This window comes from Gymnoscopelus braueri (assembly GCF_963280865.1).
Source record: "Gymnoscopelus braueri genome assembly, chromosome: 18".
In the NCBI taxonomy this organism is placed as follows: domain Eukaryota; kingdom Metazoa; phylum Chordata; class Actinopteri; order Myctophiformes; family Myctophidae; genus Gymnoscopelus; species Gymnoscopelus braueri.
Window position 1 is genome coordinate 14169979 of NC_137618.1, and position 19590 is coordinate 14189568.

Below are 19590 nucleotides of genomic sequence, written 5' to 3' on the forward strand. Positions count from 1 at the left end.
TTTCAGAGTGTGTGTGGTGCTGCTAGACTTCCTGGATGGCTGCTGCTCCTCCTATTTGGAAAAGATTTAAAGGAGAACGACGCCTCCTTCCCCTTTAAACGTTTTCCCAAACGTGGGTTTGGGAAGGAAAAAAAATAAAAACACATCACACACTTTTTCTAATTTGTGCCAGTGGTGTAAAGTAACTAAGTACATTTACTCAAGTACTGTACTTAAGTAAAAAAAAGAAAAGAAAAATAATGTATGTCTTTTTTTTTTACTCCACTTCCACTATAATTATTTGAAAACTTTAGTTACTAGTTACTTTGTAGATTTAGAATATTGTTACAAAACATACATTAACCATTTCAGCCCTATACATTTCGGCCATTTGACATTTGAAAATAGCAGATCTACAAGCTCATAATCAATGTGAGGCATTGTGGCGCAGATTATTATACATTTTAAAAGAATGGGGTGATTCATAGTAAATGGGTGAAATGGGACACTCTGCATAATGAGTAAACTTTCTACTTTTTGGTACTTTAAGTACATTTTGATACCAATACTTTTTGTACTTTCATTTTGAATTCCGGACTTTCACTTGTAACAGAGTATTTCTACATGGCAGTATTGATACTTTTACTTAAGTAAGAAATGTGAGTACTTTTTCCACCACTGCCAAACAGTTAAGAAGATACATTGTTGGACTGAAGATATAATTGATATTAACACAGCTATGCTGGCATGCCATGGGTTAAAACAGTAGACTGGAGAGACAATTATGAGCAGGCAAAATGACACCTGTAGCCAGGAGAATTGCTTGGGTCATGGCAACATGACAGTGGGGCCCCATATGGATAATACAGAAACCACCGCATTTTTTTTCCAGAGTCACTACACGTAGTAAATTTAGTCAGGTGAGCACAACCAAGTGGGACAATAAAGTCAATAACCATCCCCTTTCTGGTAGAATGAAATCCCTCATACAAGTTCATGGATCTGTATTGTTGAATTGAATTTGTACTGCTCCCGTCTGATAACTCGAGGAGGTTACGCTGCTTAGAATGTACTAACCTGTCACATATCAAAGGCTTATAATAATTAGAATGGTAAATGAAACTGCTTGGTCAAAGCAGCCTGTAAACTCAAGGAATAGTCATTTCAAAAACGTTGTTTTTGCACCAAAGTTGTTCCATTGGTCAAAGAATTGTTCACCAGTCTCGAGAGGGCTCTAAGCTATAATAAAACACAACATACATTTTAATATGTTTAAGTACTTTTTGACTTCTCGACTCCTATAAATCCATCAGAAATAGGAGTGCCTGCTCAGGGACCTGACTGAGTTCAGGGACAGTTTGATGTATACCTTGTGGCAGTGCGCTGGATACGAGCATCACTGTAACTGCACTAACATGTTAATGGAAATGCGACATCTATTTTACAGGTTATCTAACACATTGGTTCTCAAAGTGGGGTCCGGGGACCCCCAGGGGTACTTGAGGGGATACCAGGGGGTCCCCAGCTAAATGATTTATAGAAACCAAATGGACCCTTATGGGTCTGTAACTCTGAGAGTTACCCCAACGGGTCCATTTGGTTCCATTTGTACACTTTCAGAGTTAAATTAACATTGATTTTACAATATGAATTGGGGTCCCAGAGATAGAAATGCCATTAAATGGGGGTCCGTAGCCTAATGCATGTCAAACTGGGGGGGTCCTTAAATTACAATGATTGAGAATCACTGCTAGAGTCGTAAAACTCTTCTCTTATGGGGGTCCCTGGCTTATTTTTTCAAATGGGGGTCCGGCGGGCTAATAAGTGTCAATTTGGGGGTCCTTTACATGAAAAAGTTTGAGAACCACTGATCTAACATGATAATGTGAATGCACCATCTTTTTTTTTTAACACGCCTTCTAAACCAGGGCCGGATTAACCCTTTGTGGTGCCCTGGGCTACGACCAGGCTTGGTGCCCCCCCCACGACTATAGTCTCGCGTAGCCAGACAACTATTCCACAATCTCCGAAAAATTGTGGGAGGCAACAGTCTGGCCGCGCGACTTTTGTAAGCAGGGGGGGGGGGGGGCATCAGTAAGGTGAGCGGTTCTTGCCGACGCATTTATGCATCAATGTAGAGCTATTATTTCAGCTGCCTCCGGACAGTGTTTTCACGTTGTTACTTGCAATACTCGGGTCTTTCTTCCTTTTTTGGCCAGGCGTTTGGTCCTCCCCGAGCTTGGCGCCCAGGGCTGCAGGCAGCCCGGGCCTGTATCTAACATGTTAATGGAGTGGTTCACCCAAAAAAATTGTCGCATTCCTGAGCCAATCATTTGATGACCGTCTCCATTGACTCCGCCGGTCATCATAATATTGCTTTATAAAAACATCTCCATGAATTCAAGGCTTCATGGGGTGTGTAACTGATAGAAAATACGATTTGTTTTGGGTGAACCATTTAATGCACCATATTTTTACATTCTAACGTGTTAATGTGTGAATGCACCATCTTTTTACAATATGAACATGTTAATGTGAATGCACCATCTTTTTTAACAGACTATCTGTGGCGGGTGGGAGACTGTGGTCGCTGGAAGTCTCACGTGGAAGCCATGGAGCTGTGGCTTTTACTGCTGCCTGACGACAGTTGAACCGTGGCTGTAGCGGCTCTGGCGGCGGTCTAAAAATAAACAGACAGGTCAGCTGTTCCATGTGTCACCCTGGCCTGGACAGACAGGGCTAAAGAGACCCTCCAGCTCTGTAAACACACTAATACCCCATATCCATGGTGGAAAAAAAGGAATACATCTGGATAGATACTTCAGTAAAGTATCTACACCAGTCAAAGGCAATACTCCTTTCTAAAAAGGCAATGCTTGATACAATGAATGTCAACCGAGTGACCATAAAAATGTCTTAAGTTCACAATAGCGTAAAAGACTACATTATTGTGACTAGTTTATATTTAAGGTTTTCGCTGTAAATAGTATTATTTCAGTCCTTAAATTATAAAGTGTAATAAAAAGAACATGGAAAATGATTAACTGGCAATGGACGTAGTAGTAGTACGTACTTCAGAGCTGCAGCTATGATTTTGTGAGGTTACAGCCACTCTAGCGGTCCAAACCATAGCCCTGTGCTTCCAAACAAAGTGGTGTGGTTTGTGTTAAAATTAAGGATTGGCCGGCCCTTTCAACCTGGCCTACTATACGGATTAGTGGGCGACTGCAGGCCAGAGCAATGAAAAGGGGTGATGTGTATCTTAGGAGCCCACTCCACTTGTCAAATCAAATCGTTCATTAGCAGGCACCAACTATTGTTAAGCTCAAAGTCTGAAAGTTTGGAGGCAGCCTTTCTCCTAAACCATGTCACTTCTTGCTAGTTTTTTGACAATGTAGTTTTGTTTGCAGAACCCTGCAGTGAAAAGGTAAACGCAGACGGATAATGGGAGCTGTAACTGGATTGTACTGTGGTCTCTTAATCCAACTGTTGAGGCTAAGGCCAGCGTCTTTACTTAAAGCAGGTGTCCGAGCTCTCTGTGAGGGGGGGCCTTTGGCTAAATTGATTTGTATTACAAATGCTCTGTCCAAATCTTTCTTAATGGCCATTTAAGGGCTTCCTAATGCTTTTTGTGTGTGTCGCAGCTGTTTCGTGGCTTGCCGGAGAATAATCGGTGCCGATGTTCTCTAACTAGGGCCTTTAATGAAAATTTGAAGGTTTTGATTATGTCATGTCAGGCTCTGCTTGAAAGAAAATGGGTCTCCTTGCAAGTGTGACTCGGGTGTTCCAAATGTCACAAGGACTTGGGTTGAACTCGTCAAAAACTTAAACTATGGTCATTTTGCATATAATTACCAATCATGAAGTTGTCGTAAAAACACAAAATGACATGGAGACAAAATGCTTATTGAAATGTAACCATTTAATTCACTCCACTACAAAAATTATATAATTATCTCAACTATGATACAGACTCCAGATATACATAATATACAGTTTAAAGCGCAACTGTGGAAATGGTACAAATTAGTTTACAGTGTAAATGGTCCTTTCATACAAAATATATGGAATATTTTTATTTTAAGTATATTTCAGAAATGGGCCCCCACTGTCCAGGATTTTCAGTTGGAAAGTATTTAAACCGTACAATACATCTATGTTCACATTTACATTCCATGGGCTATAACTATAATACTGATATGAAAATGAAGAGAAACTGGAATATACAATACATCTGTGACCACAAAATAGATATTCACTGTAGTAAATAGTGTGATGAAATGTTATATGCCTGATTTATACTTGGTTGTGCTCTACGTGGTGCATCAAATAGCCAATATACAAGTTCACTTGTAGATATGCTATTTTCAGTGCTTGACACTGGTGCACATTTAAGCACAATGCTTTACCGTTGCAAAAAAAGTTGTGACAGGCCACTGCACATTAGAATTTTATGCTCTACTTTGTTTTACACAAAGTACAGGAAGAAATACCTAGATACATTATTGACATTTTCTGGCAAATCGGGACACCGATTTGGTTCATTCATGATTCCCTTTTTTTGTCATCTGCGATTATCATGTTGGACAGCGACCAAATATGGCTTCATCTTATGTTTATATCACTTGTTTGTATGGAATTTTATGAACAAAAGGTAGCTGCATACTACACGATAGGCTAAACAAAGTCAGTTAGTTTCGCGAGGGCTACCCAAACCGAAAAAACGTCTGACAGACAAATTGCATTTCATACCGTCATAGAACACAACCCGCCCACCACGGCTTGTGCTGTTTGTTGGTGGCGAGTCGACTGGCTTGAGCCAAGCAGTGTGTACACATTTCGCCTGTTCTGGTGTGTGTAGTATGCATTGGGCTTAATATAGAAGAAGCCATCGTCCCACTTCTTAAATACCTGCAGTACTGAAGCCTGTTTTATACTCACAGCTCACAACGCAACACGTTATTTTCGGTGCACAACACAGCGAGCAACCAAGTACAGTATAAATGTTGCCTTGCTCCAAAAGAGCAACCCAACAAACCCTGTATTTAGGACGTAGGGGCCTCCACAGTAATATGTGAAAAATACATCCACCACAAATAGTTTTTTTTTTTTTTGTGCTCCTAATAATTTTTTAAGGTTTTCCTTAAAAAAAAGAAAAGAAAGAAAGAAAGCATAGCTATTCTAGCTACAGTACCTCCTTTAACCACTTTGAACCTGGTGTCCCAATTCTGGGCATGTCATTCATTATAGGTGGACATTTTTGGGAAATTTCCATCTATAATTGACATGCCCAAAATAGGGATGCCAGGGTCAATGACTGTGGTTAATGTTGCTTCTCAAAGTGCAGTGGTGCTTCACAAGTGGAACAATGGAAGAGATGCCACTAGACAAACAGGTACTGTACACATTTGAGTATATTGCTTTTTTACAAGCTACAAAGAGGTTCAGGTAAACAGAGGAACCAGTGGCTGTCAAAACAGCCAAAGCGCGATTAGTCAGAGTTGTCCTCGGTTGATGTTACAGTGGAATATAAATGAGTTAATAAGTCAGTGCTATCAAATCAGTTGATTTGAACACGTTTCCAGTTTTCAATCAGATGAATGTGCCACTGAAAAGCACTGTAGACTGTGAACCACTGTTGTACTGCTAGAGTCCCAGATTACCATGATAGATGCACAGATCACATTTAAAACCAGGCAACTTAAAGAACACATGAAGACTACAAGTCCAGTGAAACTATAAAGGTTCTGCACATAGCAGTGGGTAAGGGCTAAATACTGTCTTGAGTTTACGTTTGTAATTGGTTAATGAAAATTAAAACATAGAAATATATGACATTGGACTGAGAATTGCTTAGTATTTCCATGGACATGTCTGCTCACCTTGAAATGTGCAGGACTCCCTTGGTCTTCTCAAGCAGTTACTAGCGACAAACCTTTTTTTTGAGCAAGTGAAGCATTCGCTGGCTCGTTAATTTGTGGCAGCCGCAGCTGCAGTGGGGCAGAGAGACCGTCTGGGAATTTGGAAGGTTGCCGGTTCCAACCCTCATCCCACCCCAGTTATACAGTACATGTCAAAGTGTTCCTGAGCGAGACACCTGACTCCCAACACCTCTCCCACACGCGCTCAAACCATGACCATCTGAGCAGCCATCAGCTGGGGTGAAGCTGAAACTAAATCCGGCCATCCGTAGCTTAGTGGGTAGAGAGGCCGCCAAGTAATTAGAAGGTCACCGGTTCGCTTCCCCGGCACGCCCGTGTCGAAGTGTCCCTGAGCAAGACACTTAACCCATTGAGACCTGGAACGCATCTGTGTCACTTTAGATTTCTTTGGATATTCAAAAATAGCAGATATACAAGCTCATAGCGCGGCACCGAGTGCCGCGCTATGAGCTTGTAGATCTGCTATTTTTGAAAAATCTTGGGAAATTTTTTTTTTCGATTTTTTTCAAAAAACTGTTAGGTCTTAATGGGTTAACCCCGAACAGCCCCCCCCCCCCCCTCCGAGCGCTCATGACCATCTGAGCAGCCATCATCATCACCTGGGTGAAGTTTCCCCCGCGGGATAAAGGTCCTACCTTCCACAAAGGCACAAGGAAATAGTTAAGTAATGGGGCAGAGGGGTGAGTGGGGGGTGTATTGTGTGCGCGGCAGGACCGTTTCATTGTCCTCCATCCACAGTGGCTTGCAAATTCACTAGCCACTTTTTTTTTACTGTTTGGCCAGGCATCTGGTTTTTAGATGAGAACGGGACCTCCGTAACGGTGATTGGTTACCCCGCCAGAGTGGCTGATAGAGGAGACAACCAGCCCACAGCTACAAGCAACCAGATTTGGCAAGTAGGTTTGTGCCAAGTTCCTAGAAATGGTAGTGTATGGATATTGGGGGGACACTGCTTGAAACCCCTTAACCCATTGATACCTGGAACGCATCTGTGTCACTTTAGATGTCTTTGGCTATTTTTCCGAAATGTTTCAAAATTTCAAAACTTTCAAAAAACCTCAGGTCTTAATGGGTTAAGAGCAGCTTTTAATTTTTACCATTTACTCAATGCAAGAACTGATTTGTCTCGAGAGAAAAAAAACGTCAGTGCTTAAAAAAATAAAAGTTTATTTCATAGACTTTTGTTTTCCTCATGTCCTGGAGGAAAAGTTGATGCTGGTCACCATCTTTTGGATCTTCTCTTCGTTCTTCAGGATGTTGGCCTTGACGGCGCAGATCTTGTCCTGCTGGTCCTTGATCAGCTGTTCCAGCTCGACCAGCTCGGTTTTAAGGGGCTCCACCGCACCGTCTGTCGCTCTGTGGCACACGGTCAACACACAAAGACGTAGAATCACAAAGCATTCAGTCATCTGACAATCTGTCTGTGTGCGTGTGTGTGTCTATGAATGTAAAGTGCTTTATAAATGAAATGCATCACGCCTAAACTGTGATCATGCGAAATGTGCCGTGTGTGCGTGTGCGTGTGCGTGTGCGTGTGTGTGTGTGTGTGTGTGTGCTCGCGCAATATGTTTTATTATGTAATCATTTATATCTGCAAAGTAACTAAAGTTTTCAAATAATTGCAGTGGAGTAAAAGTACAATATTTGCCTCCGAGATGTAGTGGAGCAGAAGTAAAAGTATAGACAATTGGATATAAATACTCCAGTAAAGTAAAAGTACCTCAAAATTGTACTTAAGTGTGTGTGTGTGTGTGTGTGTGTTCTCTCCGTACCTCTGCTCCTGCAGAAGGGCCTGAGCATGCTGCTTGTTCTCCTGGCGCCAGGTGTGCAGTTCGGCCTGCATGGAGTCCATGTCCTCCTGGATGTAGTCCATGATCTTGCCCAGGGGCAGGGCGCTGCGGCACACCGTCTGGATGGACGAGCGCAGGCGCTCGATCTCCCGTGACACCAGGTCGCGCTCCTTCTTCCTCGCCGCCTCGGACACCACGTTCTGGATGTGGATCGGTGGACGGGGTGAAAAATAGCGAAGATAGCCGATCTACGAGCTCACAGAGCTTGTATATCTTATAGAGCTTGTAGATCTGCTATTTTTCGAACATTCATGACGGTTTTCATTTTCACAACATGATGCCCAAAAGTAGGAAGATAGGATAGGAGGATAAGGGATTGGGATCAATAGGATTTACTATGATTAGTAAATAGAAATACTCTATAGAATAGAACTATACTGGGTTGTTTAATAAACACTATATTCATCCATTTAAAAAAATCACATAATTACCCAAAGTTAATAACAAAATGTCCAGTCATCAAAATGTTATCATTTTGACAACCAAGGACATAAAGGCATCTCTCCTCCGGTTTTGTTTTAATTTTGTACCGTTGGGCATTTTGAAATAGAAAGAGATTTTAATATCAGGGAAATGAGATAAACTCTTCACACATCTTGGTGATTTGACCTGTGGTTAAAAACATTTAAAGCATGTCTTAGGTCAAGGTCTACCTGGCAAAAGTTAAATAAAGTCACAAGTGTTAGTTAAGTTAAAAGTAACTTGGAAGATAAACTGTTTGGTTTTAACACTTTGAGCTGCAATAAACCAGTACACGAACGCACACACAGATGCAAACATGTGACACACACACGCACACACACACAACACACGCACACACACAACACACGCACACACGCGCGCTTCTCCCTCAATCAAAACATAATAAACCCTCTTCAGGAATTCTACACTTGCTAGCAAAGTATCAAATGCCCATGGCCAGAGCAGGACTGCATTTAGTGGTTTAGGATTTCAAGGCTAAAAATGTTAAGCAGGAATTCTACCAACCTACTTGTATATATAAAGATCAAAAGCGTGGCTGAATTGTGTTGGTTAAATGTAGGGGGACTGGCTGACTGGGCTGGTGAAGGCCTCCAGTGTATGATGGTGGGGTTGAGAGGGGGTTCCGCTATGTCCCAGTTACCCTCAGCCCCTTGAGGGGGAGTAGGGGGAGAGGTATTAGAGAAGGGCCTCCCCTTGGCACGACCAGACCCAGTGATGTTTGCTCAGCTGGGCTCTGCAAGGCCTCTTCAGTGTGCGTGTGCGGGTGTGTGTGCGGGTGTGTGTGTGCGCACGTCTGTGTGTGAGAGAGTCTGAGTCAGTGAAATGACAGAGCGCTAGGTCTGACTAGCCTAACGCCACACATATGCATGCATGCTCTCTCTCTCTCTCTCTCTCACACACCCCCCCCACACACACACACACACACACGTAAAGGCATAGCACTACCAACCAGAGGTATAAGCACATGCAGATATATAGAGTGGACACACGGCACCCACCCACCCACCCACACACTCCTGGTCTTAAAGCCTTGTTTATTTAAGTAACAGGCTGTGGCAGTGAGGTTATTTTACTACAGTATTGAGTAACAACTACTACACTTATGCCCCCTTTCAAGTTCAACGCTCGGCCCAATTTATGTCATTCCTGCTCCACAGATGGAAGCACCTGCCTTTGTGCGGCAACAGAAAAATCACCGTTTGCGACAGTGTGTAAACTAACTGACAACTTCCCCTTCAAAACACACACCGACCCGTCACACAGTCGACTGGGGTAGGAGGCCAAATATCACGCTTGGCAAAGAGCCGGTTCCACATTTGTTAGGAGCCCCCTGTCTTATCAAGCCATCTCTTAAAAACAAACCAAGCGGCTCGGTAATTACAACGTTGAAAAGCGACTTAACAAGACAGGACCGCGCTAGAGAAGAAAACACACGAAACCTCAAATGTTTGCCGCTCATTCCCTTCAGGAAGCGAGCGAAAAAGAAAATGTAGAAATTGACAAGTTGCCTTAGTTTTTTACCCTTTTTTTGCGGTGGCCCGGGGGTGTGAGGGTCGAAACGCCCAGGCCCAAGGGTCCCTCCGTCAAGGTGGGTGGCTTTCCACCGGGGCCCCGCGCGAACACAGCAGCTAGACAAACACTCTTATGGCTCATTCGCCTTGCACGGCCGCGGTCCGCCAGCCCGCCCGCCCGCCTGGCCCAGACGAGACCCGCGGCTTCACTCTTACTTCCCGCCCACTCCGTGCCTCTGCCCCCTCTGCCTCTGTCTCGGAATATATATATATATATATATATATATATATATATATATATATATATATAAAACTGCAGTGAAAACAGGACCCCTGGTTTGTGTGGACTCTGTCCGGGCTGGACATAAATCACTGCTTTATAGAGGCCTCTGTGGGGCGTAACAACACCAGTGAGCTCCTAGTTTTTCCTCTCTTTCTCACCCCGATCCCAGAACAATATTTGTTTAGAATGTGGTGGCCCAGTAGGAGAAGCAGGAAGGAGGAGGAGGAGGAGGGTGGCTAGGTTTTGCCATTATCTCAGACAGTGATGGAAGTCCAAAGCAGAAGGGTCTAAAAAAGGGGAGCCGCTGCTACCGAGAGCAGGTGGTACGTCGTTTAGCTGCCAAGACCAGAAGTGGTTAAGACCATCATCCTCGTGATACAAGATGCTTCTATCGTGGGAAAACATGATCCGGCAAAGCACTGCAAGAAAAACTTAAGACCTTTCTTATTGTCTTCGCCAGGCCGAAAGGCATGGCGAGAGAGTATGTTTTACCGTCCGTCCGACCGTCCGTCCGTGTGTGTCCGTGTGTGTGTCCGTGTGTCCTGTCCGTGTGTTAGCAGCTTATCTCCGGCACCGTTGGCCCGGTCGCTGCGAAACTGTGCACACACACCGTGGATGCCAATTCAGAACCTCTGCCTCAAAATTTTCCCATGGGCCTGTTATAGCGCCACCTGGAGACTGATTTGTGCAAAACCCATTTTTTTATATTACTCCTACAGATTTTATCCAAACGTCATGCAAATCAGTACACAGTATCTCTATAGTCATGTGATCAACACGGATCTGTCCGATTTCCCATATTCCATCCTCATTGGCTAAGGTTGGCTTCCAAAATTTGCAGGATTGGTCCGTTTTAAACTAAATGCCTCAAATCATGAACGCAGCTTGCGATTTCCGTGAAATTTCACAACACATTCCCACTAGGCCAAGGAAGAAATGCCACCCTTTTTCACATTGGCCTGTTATAGCGCCACCAGCAGGTCTAATTTAGCAAAACACATTTTTGGAACAAAATGCCTCAAATCATGAATGCAGTGTCCGATTGCCGTGAACGACCTAAGAATAAATGGCACCCTTTTCACATTGGCCTATTATAGCGCCACCAGTAGGCCACAATAACGTACCTGACCTGGCGGAGACCTGTGCTCCGAGGAGCACTTTTTCTAGTTGTCTGTCAAGAGACGTCCATATTCCTATGTCCTCTATTAGTTTAGGACAAATATCATTATGGGTAAAATATTTAAAATTTAAAATGTATCCAAATTTCCCAAATTCACGTTGTGAGCTTGAAGATAGGATATCTTTTCTCTTGCTCATACAACAAGGTATGCAGGGCTTAAGTGGTTATTAAAAGCACTTTCAATATTTTGTTCACTTTTTAATGCTCCTGAAAAATCTGTCCCCAGGGCTACTCTATCGTCTCAGGTCTACCACTATGGGCAGACCTCACAAACTCGGCATGCAACCCTTCAAGCTACACTGCAATGTGGAATCCATCTTGTCCTTACACAGCTAATTAGTTTAATTAGGAATTGCATGCAAAAAAAAAAGCATGATTTATGGCGCGGTAATAGGGAGTTGCAGCGAAGGGGTGGGTGGGAGCATTCTTCAAAGTAGCCTCTGACAAGAAAAATGACTAGCACGCATGGATCCCCGTCGGAGGCCTAGAAACCTCTTGGGTATCATTAATTAAAGACACGTTCATTTAGCCATGAATGGACGAGTTCACCACGAGGGAAGAGCTTCCCCTCATGATGTAACAACCAACTTCATTCATCAGCTTGACGTTGGTCAGGACAAGAGGACTAATGACAAAAGGTATAAAACCTGTCATGACTGAGCCATGTTGAGCACCTATCACTATAGGTACACGCCGTTGCACGTTCAGGAGAAGCTCTAGTGTTGCGTAGCCAGACGATCAGTGATTTCCACCTACCAATATATGTCTGCTGACATCTAAATTCGATGTAGGGGCTAGAATAGCGGAGTGCTATTCTAGCCTCCACGTTGAATTTAGATGTCACCATTGACGAACCACGAACTTATGCCCACTTCTTTGAAAACCAATCATGACACCGTCCCGTTAAAAAGGAACACCCTTACGTCTTTGCATTGGTTCTGCAATGCAGTCATTTATTTAACCCATTAAGACCTGAAGCCGATTCTACAAATGTCTTCTAAATTCCAACAGTATTCTGAAAAAACTTATGTTTCTATATCAGTGGTGCTCAAACTTTTTCATGTCAAGGACCCCCAAAATGATATGTATTTGGCCGCCGACCCCATCTCAAAATATTTTGTTCCAGGGACCCCCAGAAGCAAAGATTCGAGTTAAAAATGCGTTAAAACAATATATATACAAGATTTGCACACATTTTCACGATTTTTTGATTTTTCTTATCTTACTTTGGCTATTCAAAAATAGCAGATATACAAGCTCATAGCGTGGCACCGAGTGCCACACTACAAGCTTGTAGATCTGCTATTTTTGAATAGCCAAAGTATAAGATAAGGCTTTTTAGCTCGAATCAAAAATGTATACAGATGCGTTCCAGGTCTTAATGGGTTAAATGTCTGAAATATTTCCATCCAGTTTTAGTCCCTACACTGAATTTAGATCACTAGACTGGTAGGCGGAGATCAGCGATCATCTGGCTACGCAAGACTAGGCTAATATCTATATTAGCATTTGTATTAAACCTTTATTTAGCCAAGTAGACCTCACCGATATGGAATCTCTTTCGCGAGAGGGAACCTGGGACTATAGTTTGTCGTCGTCGTGCTTCTCAACAAAGATGACAGCATTTTCAATTGCTTAATTGTTGAGGAACTTTAGTGATCAACACACTTAAAAAGAGAGACTCTATACTGTAGTTGATTAATGGACGTATTACATCATTGAAGACCCCAGACACTCGAAGTGGAAACAAGTTGAAACCTCTGGGAGTGCGCCTCGTTCCTGGCTACCGGTGTCCATTTAGAGACACTGATGGACATCCAGCTCAATCTTCTTTTACTGCGTGTTCCCAGAGAAAGTCTCAGAGGTGGGCCAGCGGAGCAACACATTACAGGATGAGAATCGGTCCTGGAAGTTGTTCGTGGCCCTTCCTCCCCCATTTTTCATAGAAAGCCCATCCAAAAAGTCCAGTCAGATCATAAAAATAGCTGGGAGTCAGTGAGGTGAGGAGGGAAGATGAGGGTCCCGAGGCCCGGGGAGGTTACAGGATGTTGTTATAAGGTCACTGTAACCCCCTAGGGGTCACAGCTGAGATCACCACCTTGGGCCCCCCAGCTGAACCAGAGGGGGAAATCTCAATGGAGGGGACAACTAAAGGCTTCCATTGTACAGGACCCGACAAATGGGAACTCATATTATTGAAACGCAGCGGGGTGGTATGTTATTCAAAAAGTATCTCGAGAGAGGCTCCGGGGTAGTGTTGATTTTGACAGCAAATTTTGATTTAGTTTTAGTCATAGTCTTTTGAATAAATTCCATTTAGTTTCAGTCATATTTTAGTCATCTGATTTTTTTAACTTTTTGTCTAGTTTTAGTCAACTAAATATCATAAGATTATAGTCGACTAAATCTACAGTTGATTTAGTCGACTAAAATGTATTGTGGCGGTGCCTTGATGGCGTCGTAATGGCTGATTTTACACTCGGTTGCATGCTGAAAATAGCAGATCTACAAGCTCACAACGCGTCGCAGTGCGACGCGTTGTGAGCTTGTAGATCTGCTATTTTCAGCATGCACACCTTAGCGCAACCAACCCTAAAATGAAGTGTCTTTTAGTTTAGTTCGAACATTTTTCGTCATAGTTTTAGTCGACGAAATCAACACTGCTCCGGGGACTCCGGGAGATTCGAAGATGATCGCCTCCGAATGCTCCCCCTCGCAATTCGTGCCTCGTAATCATAAATCCAAAAATGTGTTGCCAGGGCCGAGGTCTGGCCTGAAATCAGATCATGCCAATTTCAGTTATTTCTCTGCAGAAACCTCACCCCCCCCCTCCCCACCCAATACCTCCGATATGTCAACATGGCCTCTGCGAAAGCAATACGGCTAATGGAATGCTGCAGGGTCATTTCCCTTACGTTTCCACAAAAAAAGGAAAAAAGAAATGTCTGGATGTTTATGAAGACACGGGGCCTGCAGGGAGGAGTATTTATTTTCCTGATGATTCTGCAGAGAGTATTCTGGCCTTTCTCCTCCGTGACTCTCACTCAACAGCCATCCATTTGTGTGCCACGGGGTTTATTTATACATTACGAGACCTTCATCAAGCCTAATTTGATGGGGGTAAAAGAAAAAGGGGGGAAAAAGGGGGTGCACAAAAAAAATCTTATGAAAACGCAGCTGCTGCGAAGGGGGCAGGATTCTGTCTAAATAAAAAAGACACCCTCCGAGAAGTATCTTGGAAAAATATACAAATGCGCCGAGGGGTCACGAGGAAGGTCGTCCCCATAAATATACAGCAAATTCTTCAGTCGCACACACTGTGGTGGGGATATGGCAAAATACAATTGCTTCGACTGTTCGAGAGCTCCCTTTTATTACATTATTTAGTTGGCATTAACAATAGCGAAACGGATTCGAAAGGGAGGCGTAGAAGACGAAGTGCAGAACTTATTACAATGGGGGCATAAAGCCGCAGACTGGATTTCCTTAAAATGGCATGAAACGGTAAAGTGAAAGCTTTTTGTGTGTCGAACTGCATGTGCAGTCATAAATCAAAGGGGATCAAAACTAACTGAAAGATGGTGTATTTTGATAAACGTCAGTGATATAAAAAAAAAAGAGAAAAAGAACCCCACGCTCGCTGAAATTTCAAACCTGTCACGCCACACGGGATGGGGAAGCTCAATATTTACATTTTTTAACCCTCCATGTTCCGTGCCGTGATTACAAGAAAAGAAACGACTCCATTACGGTGACCCCCTCCACCCTTTCATGTCAGGAAGGAAGTCATTATAGTCCTTTATACAGCTGACGAGGCAAGGCCAGTAATGGAGGGGGGGCTCTGAACAGATCCTATGAGTAGATCTACCTCCTATTCAGACTGTAGGGTACCTCAAAGCAGACCACATACAGGATACCCCTGAAATGAGGGTCTTGGAATCCCTGAAAACTGATGAGGCTGTATTAAGTCAATTAGGATCAATCCTACGCGCTGTGGTCCGGTTGCGCCAAGGAATCCCTGCACTATTTCAGATTGCAGCTCGTTTATTAAGGGGAAAAATATCTCTTAACCGAGGGATCAATCGGAGGAAGAAATTATGAGTTGCACAGGCATGAGAAGAAGCTAGATTAAACCCTAAACCAAATTAAACCATATTAAACAACGAAAACAGCTAATCTACAAGCTCACAACACGCCCCCTGTGATGCGTTTTTCGTTTTGTGCCAAAAGGTTCATCTATTTCCACCGGATGTTTGTCTATTTTCAACTACTATGACAATCCCAGAACAGGGGACGCTAGGTTTCAAGTGGTTAATTTGCAGCCCAGACTATGACTCGGTCCAACACATAAAACTGTGGAGTCAAGCGAGTCTTCTGTCCAGTTCATCGCTGAAGATGAGACAACCTCACTGGAGTGAGTGATGAGGGACGGGGGGTTGAGGTCGGGGGGAAGAAGGAGGCAGTAGACCAGAGGCCTTTTTCTGCATGAACGGCAGTCCAAAACAGTGCATCCATCAGAGTCAGGGTGGTCAGCTGGGGCAGGGAGGCACAGAGCGTACGCTTCGGCGGAGAGGACCACCCAAAACGGGCGGCGTACGTACGCCACCCCGCACCGCTGGAGCACACAGACCAGACTTCAAGCTTCACACTGATTCACTCTCCAAATATTGACGATGAGGGAGCTCTCTCTCTCCAGCTGATAAACACACCGGCGGAGAGAGAGAGCGAGCACATGAGCAACGGCACCAATGCGTCACCTCGGCACGCAGAGGGCACGTTCGGAGTCATGAAAAATCGATCAAGGATGACAAGCGTTTAGAGTTGGGAGGCCAAGACAAGATGAGATTCAAAGGAGCTTGACGGGAACACAAGGCCATCGTGCGCGCGTATTGTTTTTCATGGAGGACGTTCAGTGACACAAAGTGAAGCAGGGTTTGAAAATCCCATTGTCAGGATAATTGGTTGTGCATGGGTCGGTTTTCCTACAATTACCTAATTCTGTCACAGGGCCACACGTGGCAAAGGGAGTGTGAATTGGCCAAACAATTGCTCTGAAAACTAGTTCTCCAGACAGCGCAGATATCAAGATAATGGGCGCAGAATTTTCTGAGAACGCTATAATCGAGACTCATTTAGGGCATGTCTAAGAAGTGGTGTAACTCTATCTAGCCCTGAAAAAAAAAAAAAACATGCTTACTTATGCTCCAGACATCTTGATTTGTGTGTCAATTGTGGTGTGATGTGTGTGAGGCCATGCTTGTTTGGTTGTTATTCCTTCTGCTTCAATGAAGAGGAACATTTTTCACAGGTTTCATGGCGTGGCAATTGCACCACTGCACTTCCAATATCTTTCTTTTGATAATGGCCCCATGTTGCTTTGGGGCTTTGCAATCTGATCAAAACTCCAGCCCCAAGGAGCAAGACTTTCCAGAAAAGTTGGCTCATAACACTGACGTTGAGGCTTGAAGGAGTCACAGGAGAGGAATGAATGAGATGGGGGTTCTTATCTAGTCTGCTACTGCCCTCTGGTGGTGATGGATAAGAACTGCACACCGTGGTTGGTTGTACCCATAGATATAGAAACCTAGATACCTCATTGGCCTCTGCAGTTCATTGTAACGACTGGTCTCTCAATACAAGGCTCTTCCGGGGGGCTGTTTGACTACTGACCAATCACATCACGTTAACTACTGGCCAATCACAGCGCGTCTAACTGACTAGTTGCTGCGCGGCTGCCTCTTAAGAAAAGACCCACCCCACCTGCCTCTGATTGGCCTACCGAACGCCCCCTTCTGTGACGCACACGGAAGTTTCCAGCTTCCCCCCGGAAGCATAGAGGAAGCGGAAGTGCGTCCGAGATGCCGACTTTTCAGAGCCAGAGGAGGCGTCTACCTTTATATGTCTATGGTTGTACCTACCTGCTCTTTAGGCTTTGGGGAGGACGGCGACGATTCGTAGTCCTTCTTGGTTTCCAGGATCTTTTTCACAAGCCCACCTATGAAGAAAGTTACAGAGATAGATCCTTATCATAACGCCAGCAACTGTTGTGTGTGGTTGTTTTTGGTTGAACGAAAAGATGGAGATAAATACCATGTTTTTCTTCACCATCTAGTTCATCTGTAGGTGCCTGCAATAGACGGGAAACGGGAGATTACGATCCTACGTCGACTTTCTGTGGTATTTAACCAAGCAAACTACTGCTAGACTAGGGCCTCCTTGGTCCACTTACCACCTCCATCTCTGGGAGGTCTGGGGGCGGAGCGGCAGCCTCCTCCACTATAAACTGCTCATCGTCATCCTCCTCATCGTCAGACAGCTTTCTCCCCTCCATAATGACTGCTGCTGGGGGCTTGGCACTAGCTAGCCTGGGGGGGAGCGATAGAGAGGACGTGATTCATAGCTTGATAGCTCAAGTCTGACAACATGGAAATTTGAAAAGATTTGTCATTTTTTGATTTGAGCTAAAAATCTTTATTTTACACTTTTGGCTATTCAAAAATAGCAGATATACAAGCTCATAGCGCGGCACCGAGTGCCGCGCTACGAGCTTGTAGATCTGCTATTTTTGAAAAATCTTAAAAATGTGTGCAAATCTTTGAATATATATCGTTTTAAAGCGAACATTTTTAACTCAAATATTTGCTTCTGGGGGGTCCCTGGAACAACATATTTTGAGATGGGGGTCCGCGGCCAAATACATATCATTTTGGGGGTCCTTGACATGAAAATGTTTGAGCACCAGTGATATAGAAACATACGTTTTTTTTTCAGAAAACTGTTGGGATTTAGAAGACGTTTGTAGAATCGGCTTCAGGTCTCAATGGGTTAAGTTCTTTTTTACACACACAGGCTTGACACACACACACACACACACACACACACACACACGACTGGGGGACAGGAGTAGTGATTTTGGACTCGGTAAAGGGACTCCCACCAAGAGAACCAAGTATGGCCCTGGGTAGCATGAATGAAAGCTGTCTGTGACATCAGTGTATGTGTTGTGATGAAGTCACCTCTCGGCTGGAATCGCTTCGTTACAGCTCTCCTGTCTCTTGACCCGGGGGGCCGCGGGCCGAGCGCTGCTGGGCCGCGGTGTCCTCCTGCATCAGACACATTCACATTTCAGTGAAGCATAGAACACAAATCTTTGTTCTGTGTGTGTGTGTGTGTGTGTGCTTTAGCAATCGATAAGAGCTTTTGTGTGCGAGTACTTGCTTGGTGAATTTGAGACCAGCTGAAAACCCACTAGTATTACCTGGGAGACCTCTGGTAATTTAGTGGAAGTCATGGGGCATCTAAACAGGAGGGTAAATAATAGTTCTACTTCATTCCTACTGACCGCCAGAGGCAGTGTTTTCAACACCTGGATATCATCTCGCGCATAGGTCGAATATTAATACCAACAAAGTCACTCGTGACCTGTGTGCACGCACGCCACCTATATAGGGGCGGGGCACACAGCGTTCATCCTCTTTCATCTTTTCGCCTCCAGAAGCGTAGGTCGATACTTGCAGCTGCGCGTGGAAGTTTCGTAACCGACACGGTTGGGGCTGCGGACTACGGTCCGTCCTCCAGAGACTGCGTAGCCTGCTACCATGGAATTACGTTACCCCGTTTATAGGGGCTGTCGGAAAGGAACAAGGAAGGAAAAAAAAAAAAGCATGGAAAAAGGCGACGGTGAATGGAGTTAGCGGCTGCTTGTAGCATTGGAGCTAACGACAATAACACCGTTAACTTTCCCCGCTCCACCGTTGTTGTTGAACCTGGCACGGATAACTATGGAGCCATAGCTGTACATTGGCGACGGTGAGTGCATGCATTGTGCTGTTTACAGACAAATAAAGTAAAAGAGGGGAAAGTATTCAGCGTTGAGGATGTATCCCATTCTGCCGCTTTGAGAAGACCGTCTCTCGCCTCGATGACACGACGGCGGTGGAGCCAGATTGACTGGTTAATGTGTCTCATAGAAGGTGTTCTTTCGCCTCGAGGAGACCACCAAAGCGTTAATGAGCGCAGTGGCAGATAACTGGGCTCCATTAAAGTACAAATACCTAAGCGAAATTGTACTTAAGTACAGTAATGAGTACATGTACTTAGTTACTTTACACCACTGTATGAGCGCTCTTCTGTGAATGTTTTTGCTGAAAGTGGTTCTCACTTTGACGCAGACATTCTATCTACCAGACATATGGCGCTTGTTAGCTTGATTGCTATCCGGCTCAGTCAGTACACAGTCTACCTGCAAGTCTGTAGGTCCCTGGTTCAAACCCCAATTTAACCAGTCCAAATATAATTTAGCTGCAGCTAATAAAGGACATCCATAGTGTGCTTCACTTTGTCGTTATTGGACGATATACTG

At 44.2% G+C, this 19590-nt stretch overlaps 1 protein-coding gene across 1 annotated transcript in view; it reads right to left on the minus strand.

Annotated features, from left to right (window-relative positions):
- Positions 1–6490: 6490 nt before the first annotated feature.
- Positions 6491–19590, minus strand: part of traf3ip1 (TNF receptor-associated factor 3 interacting protein 1) — a 40408-nt gene continuing 27308 nt past the window's right edge. The window contains exons 10-15 of the mRNA XM_080456917.1: positions 18245–18331; positions 17458–17593; positions 17319–17355; positions 17147–17223; positions 7694–7911; positions 6491–7277 (exon numbers count right to left, since the gene is read on the minus strand). Of these exons, the coding sequence (XP_080313043.1) occupies positions 7112–7277; positions 7694–7911; positions 17147–17223; positions 17319–17355; positions 17458–17593; positions 18245–18331 (721 nt within the window). The 3' untranslated portion in view covers positions 6491–7111. The remainder of the gene's footprint in view (positions 7278–7693; positions 7912–17146; positions 17224–17318; positions 17356–17457; positions 17594–18244; positions 18332–19590) is intronic.